The sequence below is a fragment of the Orycteropus afer genome, unplaced genomic scaffold, assembly GCF_000298275.1.
Source record: "Orycteropus afer afer isolate SDZICR_OR568_19922 unplaced genomic scaffold, OryAfe1.0 scaffold00796, whole genome shotgun sequence".
Taxonomy (NCBI): Eukaryota; Metazoa; Chordata; class Mammalia; order Tubulidentata; family Orycteropodidae; genus Orycteropus; species Orycteropus afer.
The window spans coordinates 448,815-457,324 of NW_006922383.1; the positions used below are offsets into that span (position 1 = coordinate 448,815).

The window sequence follows — 8,510 nt, forward strand, 5'->3', positions numbered from 1 at the left end:
CCCAGAGCCTCACTTCTCAAAAATACTTTATCTATTGGAGGTACTATTTTGTGTATTAATGTTGCCACCTCATGCCACGGATTAGCAGCGCCCTCTTCACTAATGGAGGCAGAGTCACTAGTGGCTTTATGATTAATCAAATTGGAGAACCAAAACAGAATTGGTGAGAACCAATTTAGGAAACCCATCCTTATGATTTTGTCTTTCTAGAACCACTCCTGGTACCAAATGTGTTAGACTGGATTCTCTAGAGAAGCAAAACCAGTAAAGTTTATATATATAAAAGAGACAAATTTATCTGAGGAAAATGTCTCACAGTTATGTTGTTGTTGTTGTTATGTGCCGTCGAGTCAGCCCTGACTCATAGCGACCCCTCCTTGGGTTTCCGAGGCAGTATCACTACGGAAGTAGGATTGCCCAACCTTCCTTCCAAGGAGTGGCTAGTAGGTTTGAACCGCCAGCCTTCTGGTTAGCAGTCAAGTGCCTTATCCACTACGCTACCAGAGCTCACAGTTATAGAGGCTGGTAAGTCACAAGTTCCGATCAAACATCAAGCTGGAGGCTCTTCCTGACTCATGCAGCTGTAGGGTTGATGAGCTCCAGATTGCAGGCAGTATACCAGCTGTTGACTTCAGCAGATGATGAATCTAAGATCATCAGGCAGAATGGTGGATTGTTCGCTCATGGACAGCTGTAAGCAGCACAATAGGATCCAGATCCACAGAAGGTTCTCTAATTTTCCCAGGATGTGTGTATGTATGTATGTATGTATATATATATATGAAGCAGGCTACACCCCTAGGGAAACTCCTCTTCAATGGATTGGCTGTTCAAAGTATATACATCAGATCTCATCATGGGAATAACCACATCACAATTGCTTAAACCACTCAGAATCGTGGTCCATCCAAGTTGACATACAATCCCAACTATCACTCCCCTCCTCCATATCCACCAGAACCAGACTCTACTTTTAAGTGGGAGCTGCAGGGGAGAGGTGAACCTGCAAGAGGCTCCCTAATTTCTCTTTCCCATACTTGGCAGGGGACATCCTAACAGGAACCTGATTTGATCCAGAAAGGGCCGGAGACTGGGCCAGACCATGGGGATGTGGCTAGGGGCCAATACCCACTTCAATAGATCCTCTCAAGGGGAGAGATGGTTAGGTTGCATGTGCCTATTAGCACACTGGACTTATACAACTGGAAGAATTGAACCCCAGGGTACTAGAAGAAACCAGGCAAAATGTATGACCCCCTGACTTTATTAACTCCTTTGACCCAATGTGGGCTGATTGTCAGTCACTCCTGATTAGTTAGTTCTGGAGGGACAGAGATTGATGATGAACTGTGCCTGAGAGGAAGCACAGAGGAACAGAGATGCCCAACCACTGCAGGTGCAAATGCTTTGGATGACATGCCACTACAGGACCCCTGCTAGGACTGAAATGACAGAGAAGATTATGGAAAGTTTTTAAGCTATTTTAAAAGATATTAGAGTTGGAGCTCCCAAATTTAAGGGTCTGAATAAGGTATGTAAGATTAGGCAAAAGAAGGATGAGGATCCCTCTACCTTCTTACAGAGCATTTTCAAAGCCTTCAAACAGTATACAGATTTGGATACTGAAAGCCCAGATAATACTATGTTTATTAGACAGAGTGCTCCTGACATTAGGAAGAAAATTCAGAAAATTGAAGGACGCATGATGGTGGACATTGAACATTTAGTGAGCATTATTGAGTCTTTAAGACTAAAACCTAGGCAGTCCAAAAGTGACATATTTGAGGTTTGTCATCAGCAAAGGACAAAGGAAATTGCAACTGGAGAGAAAAGCAAGCCATTCGCCAGCTAGCCCAACCACAGACATGCAAATAGCTTAAGGATTCCTAGGTATGGCAGGATTTTGTTGGATTTGAATACCTAGTTTTGGACTTGTAACTAAACCCTTGTACTTCCTCCTGGAAGGAAAAAGAGACTGACTACCTTTGTGTGGGGAAAATTAGAGAAACAGACCTCTGATAAATTAAAGCAGGCCTTACTGGAGGCCCCAGCCTTAGGATTGCCAGATTTACTTAAGTCTTTTGATTTGTTTGTGCATGAGCATCAAGGCATAGTGACCAAAGTTCTTACCCAGTTCTTGGGAATTTGGAGAAGACTGGTGACGTACTTTTCCAAAACTTTACATCCAGTGACACAGGGCTGATTGTCTGCTTGGTGGTGATAGCAGCAACAGTGAAGATGCTGAAAGCTGCACAAATTAACCTTAGGACAGATCATCTGAGTTTATACTGCTTATTCAGTCCTGGCAGTCCTAGACCATAGACAAGTCCTAGACAAATCAAGTGTGCAGATCTTGCCAGCAACTAGCATAAACCTGGCTATCCTGTTGCCCTCTGCCCCGAGCAGACCCTATTCATCACAATTGTGTCAGGACCCTCAACCTGGTGTATGCCAACAGGTCAGAACTCTCTGACCAGCCACTGTGTGACTCAGATCTCACTTGTTTCATAGAGGGAGTAGCTTAATTAAGAATGGACAATGGATGGTGGGCTACACAATCATCAGCTTTACCAAGGTCTTGGAAGCAAAGACACTCCCTCACGGAATATCAGCAGAGACGGCTGAGCTAATTGCCATGATCCAGGCATTGAGAATTGCATGGGGTCAGAAAGTGACTGTATACATGGATTCAAAAAGCCTTCCCCTGGAGAACTGGGACTACTGGGAGATATTATTCCTAGGTTTGAAATTTCCCAGATGATTGGGGTTGACAATGGAACCCATTTCACTGGCATAATAACCCAGTTGGTACCTCAACATTTGGGTATTGAATGAAAGTTTTATGCTGCCTGGAGACCCCAATCTAGTGGTAAAGTAGAAAGGGTGAATCAAACTTTAAGGACTCACATAACTAAATTATGTCAAATAACTAAATTAAATTGGATAAAAAATCCTCCCCATGGCCCTGTTCAGGATCAGAATTGCCCCCAAAACAAAACTGAAGATAAGTCCCTTTGAGATGCTGTATGGGCACCTCTAGTGCAAAACCTAAATGCCACTGATTTAAATTGTATCAATGCTTAAAAAAAAATCCTGACTTGGTCACTTACTAGCTTTGTGACCTTAAAAAAGTCACTAAAATTGCTCTGTGACTCAGTTTCTTCATTTACGAAATGAGGATAATATTAGTACCCACCTTATAAGATTATTATGAACACTAAATGTGTAAATACTTACAAAATGTTTTAAAAATTATATCAATGCTGATGTGAGTTCAGGGGCCAGGGATATTCATGAAAAAAAGTAACCTGTTTATAAAACAATATTTGCAGGTAACAGGGCAGACTTTATAGACCCTGTGGGAGTCTAATGCTTTTTCTCAGCCCTACAGCCCACTTCCTGAGGTACCTCTACACACGGCTGAGCCAGGAGTTGGGACTATGTGAAAGCTTGGAATCCAGAGGCCCTCATAGAAAAGTGGAAAGGACCCTATGAAGTCTTGTGAAAGTGAGTGGCAAAGGAGCGTATATATACCACACCAAGACTGAGACTGCCCCTGCACAGGAGATCACTCAGCAGAGAACATCTGGTACGGTGCCTCGGAATGCTGGGAGGCAACTCCATTGGAAGGACATAAGTAGCTTTACAAGAGAAGCCCCACCAATGGATAAGTAGACATTACTTTAGACTGAAGTTAAACTTATTCCATTTTATTTGTTTTTGCCATTTTATGCTTTGTAGCTCAATTAGAATTTCTAAGTAGACACTGTTTGTTCAGAGGTTCATTTCCTTTTTATTATACCTTACCGGGATCCACTTTGTAGAATAATGTACTTTAGGTTTCCTCACACTTCTTACTCAGATACACTTTATGTCCTACATTTTTCCAGAAGCCTAGGTCAGGAAGAAATGAGACCTCTTTTCTTGCAAACCCTGCCATCATTAAGGAGCTCTGGTGGTGTAGTGCCTAAAGCATTTGACTGCTAACCAGAAGGTTGGCGGTTCAAACCCTGCATCATCAGACATATCAGGAACAGAAACTAATCCAGTTTAGACAAGACCAGATTTGGGTGATATTTTTTAAGAACTATCATTTCCAGTTTAAGGATTAGGCATATGGAACTTTTTATTCAAAATTTATCAGACAACATCTACCTCCTGGCCATGGGCATGGAGAAAGCCATTTGAGCCCAACAGGGCTCTCTGAATTCATTAGCTGAGGTTGTTTTAAATAACCATATGTTGCTGTTGTTATGTGCCGTCGAGTCAGACCCGACTCATAGCGACCCCTCCTTGGGTTTTCGAGGTGGTATCACTACAGAAGTAGATTGCCCAATCTTCCTTCTGAGGAGTGGCTGGTGGGTTTGAACCGCCGGCCTTCTGGTTAGCAGTCAAGTGCCTTAGGCATTATGCTACCAGAACTCCTAAATAACCATATAGCCATGGATTTTGTTTTCGCCAGATATGGTGGGGTATATGCTATTATAAGTAAGACATGCAGTGCTTAGATAAATACTTCTGGGGAGGTTCAATTAAGTCTAGATGCTACCCATAAACTTACTAAATGGACAAAACAAAAGGCCTGGGACCAAGGAAATGGATGAAGCTTGTTTAAGAATTTATTCCCCAACTTGAACTCTTGGCTCACACCCCTAATCACTTTAGGCCTTATACCAATAATCATATGTACTTGTATCTTGTGCATGATGAAAGTAGCCTCTAATGAAATATCCAGAACCTTCAAGGGTACTCATATATTTTTCCTTTTTAAGGCACCTAATACTAGTGAACTTATACAGCAAGATGTTATTAGTTTTCATCAGTTTCCTCCTCTGAGGAATTGACCACTCATTGCCCCTGCCCAGAAGGAAGTAGCCTAAGAAGGAGACCACTGCCCCCTTTCCTGAAATCTCAGAAATAGGGGGTACTGTGGAAGACTGAAGTGGATGGCCAAAGGGGTCCCTCACTGAAAACTTTAACAGACTAACAGGCATGATCAAAATAGACCTTAATCATAGTGACTAACTTGCTATTTTTCCTCCTGTTTGTTTTCACGGACACTGAGTTCTTCAGGTTTGTTATTTTCAATTATACATTCTTAGGGTTGTTATCTTCCATTATACCTTCCCTTATGTACAACCCTCTCCCACAACTGATTTTGGCTGAGGACTATAGTCCATGAAGCAAGATGAGCCTGGGAAGAGGGACACCAAGCTGGGAGTAACCATGGAAAAAAGCAAATAAAGACATTCCTGGCAGTCAAGAGGATCTTTGGCCCCTTCCCATTTCCCTGTATAATCATACTTATCCCTTTGCTTGAAGAGACAGACATTTTGGAGAAGTGATTATCCCTGTCTCCTTGGGCATCAATACTCAATAAACTTTTTGCTTTCTGGCTTCAACCTGTTGTGATCACTGGCTTTATATGACAGGGGATAAGGACCTTATTGTTCCTACAACAACAGGTTGGAATTTTATTTCTCATTCTAGAGAGAAGGATCTTGTTAAACATTTAACAGACTAAAATTTATTTATTTACTTAACATTAACATTTAAAAATATTTCATTTACCTCTGTAACATGGAAGACAATAAAGGTACTGTTACAATACCTATAATCCAGAGGTCAAGGCAGGAAAGATCCCAATCCCATTCCTAAGGTAGGATGGGGTACCCAAGCCAGGCTTCCACCCTAGCCCAGGCTCCTTTATTAAGCTGAAACAACCCAGAGATAAGAGAGCCTCAGCCTCATCCCCATCAGGTGACAGCCTTAACTGTTCATAGAAGAAAAAGCTAAGTTGTATTGGGAACTGGTTTCCAATAAGTCATTTGGAAGGTCAGTTGGTTCTCTCTTCAATAGGTGGCTTAGCACCCTTCTGGAGAAGACAGAATAGTAGTCTGGTGTTGGGAAAATGGAGACTGAAGGCCAATAACCAACAAAGTGTCCCTCCCTTTCAATGGCACTCTGTTCCTTTTTTTCAATAGTAAGACACCAGAAATCCAGAGGAGTCTTTATAAAACACCTTCTGGCTACAGCCTGAAACCATCTCCCAAGTCAGACTTGGGGTAGAAATGATGACTCAAACTTCAGTGGGTCTCTTCTTCAATTGGGGAGCAGCCAGAGAAGAAGCTGGTATTGCTGGCCAGAGCTCGTTTTTTTTTCTTTCCTATGGCCTTATTTTCTTGGGATTCTGTTGCTACATGTTTCAGCTCTGGGATGTCAAGGGAAGAGGGAGCTGGAGTCGTTGTCTTTAACAGCACCTGCTCCACATCACACATCTCTTTAAGGATCTAGGAAGGACAGAAAGAAGGTATGAATAGATCTCTGCTAGAGGCAGAAGCTCAGCCCAGCCTAACCAATAGAATTGCTGAACATACTCCCAGTAGTATGAGGTACCCCAAGATTGTTACATGGGAAAAAATAGACTGTAGCCTATGCCCAATTCCCAGTAAGCTGATTGTACCTTTTTCCCCTACCAATCTCTGCCAGAGATGCTGAGATGCAGAGATGGACACAAATGCAGTTGGAAACACCCACCTACCTTGCTGTTGGGAGTGGCACATACAGGGTTGAAGAAGCTCAATCCTGGGGTCACCTCTGTGGGATCCTCCAGTTTGAAGGAGCCTTCGGAGTCCTGGGTCCGCTCACTAGTGCCCAAGCTATTCTGAAAATCAGACAGACAGGTTTACTATAAATTTAGCTACCAGAATTACAAAATCAGTCTGCTTGCTCTCCTTCATCTAGTGAAGAATCAGCTCCAAGTTCCTGATCAGTCAGTCTAAGCAAGTCTTAGGGAGATGGTGCTTTCAGTGCTTAACATGCTTTTCCCCTAAAGGAATGAGCAGTGCTTAGAAGTAGCCTCTGAAGGCAAAGGTGTGGGTAGGAAAGCAGCACAGGACATATCACAAATCAATGTTTAAAACAAGACCAAGCTTGATCATTTCCTCCTTTCCAATATACAATATCCTTTCTAGCATCCCTACAAGGTGTTAACTGTTTAAGTCATCCATACATATAAGGAAACTGAGGCCAAGAGAAAGACATAACTTAGGTAACAAGGAGATTCTGTAATATGATTACAGAATCATAGACTGCTCTTATGGAATAGCACTAGATTAAGAATCAGGAAGCCTGAGGTTTAATCATAGCTGACATGACTAGCTGTGCAAGATTAGGCAAGTCACTTAAGCTAATCTCTGTGCCTTAGTTTTCTTCTCTGTAAAATGGAAGGATTGGACTAGATTAGTGTTTTTTACAAATGAAATCTTAAGAGAAAGCCCAATAGGCAAATAAGTAAAAAGCAAGTTGCTTTGGCTGAAGTGGGATCAAATACAACTCAGGCCACTTCCCTCTGCCCAAGGAACTTCCATGGAAGCATCAGAAGACTCTAGAACCCAATTTGAAAAACCAATGGAATAGTGAATCATTAAGGTCTCTTCTACTTCTATAATTTTTAGCCTAACCTCTAGTTTATCACTTTAGTCCTGTGATGCTTATCTCAGAAGTCATTTTAATAGAAGACCTAAGGTAAAACGTCACATGTAGATGCTAAAGAAATGCATGATGCATGATTACTAGACAACACTTGGTAGAATTACGGTCAATCACATAGAGAGCTGCAGTAATGAGATTTTGCCATGGGCACAAGTATAGGCAAGTACAGGAATCTGACCTGCTTAATGCTGCTCTTCTCAGGGCACATTTTATTTCTCTGAGTTGGACAGCTACAGTTAGCTTGGCTTGCAATAGTGACTATTCCCATGGGGAGGGTCCAATAACTAATTTTTCAAGCTGTCAGAAGGTTAACTTCCTTTCTGGAAGCTGCTACTTTAGTACGTGACTCTTGCAGTCCCAGATAAACCTTTGGACTAGTATGATCCTGTATGTCTATATGCCTATAAAATGTCTGTTTTTCTGTTTCTTTTCCTGCCTTAGAAACTGTATATCCAAGTCTGGAGGTGGGGGCATGTCATTTAGGCAAGGTAATCAGCTGCATTCCTGTGAATCTCCTGAGAAGGCTATAGGTTCTGAAGGTGGTGCGTGGAAAGGCTAGTAGCAAGGAAAAGGGATTAAGAAGTGAAATGTTTCTGTTTCTGTTTCAGGGAAGGAGAAAGGGAGGAAAAACTGTGAGGGGATTCCACATTTCAAGATGGAAGGTAGAAGAAAAGAGCAGAAGCTAGTAAGAGGTCTGGAAGGATGGTGAAGAGCAACAGTACTGACCCTACCTTGCTTTGCTTGCGGTTCCTACACTTTGTGGGATCACAGTTGCAGTCCATGCCACAGTCGAACTTTTGTTTCCTACAACCACACTGCTTGTTCCCACACCAGCCCTTGCAGGAACACTGCAAAATAAATTTATAGAAAGACACCTTATAAACGGTTAGAAGACGAATTTAAAGTACTCTCTCTTCATTTTCAAGCCTTCCTAGACAAAACTTTAAAATACCATAATCTCTTATTGATTGATTTTGTGATTTGAGTGAAAGTTTACAAAGCAAATTAATTTTACA

The 8,510-nt window shown here is 42.0% G+C and overlaps 1 protein-coding gene across 1 annotated transcript in view; it reads right to left on the reverse strand.

Annotated features, from left to right (window-relative positions):
- Window positions 1-6,086: 6,086 nt before the first annotated feature.
- Window positions 6,087-8,510, reverse strand: part of KIF4A (kinesin family member 4A) — a 326,710-nt gene continuing 324,286 nt past the window's right edge. Inside the window, exons 29-31 of the mRNA XM_007957784.2 lie at window positions 8,226-8,342; window positions 6,542-6,664; window positions 6,087-6,290 (exon numbers count right to left, since the gene is read on the reverse strand). Coding sequence (XP_007955975.1) covers window positions 6,087-6,290; window positions 6,542-6,664; window positions 8,226-8,342 — 444 coding nt within the window. The remainder of the gene's footprint in view (window positions 6,291-6,541; window positions 6,665-8,225; window positions 8,343-8,510) is intronic.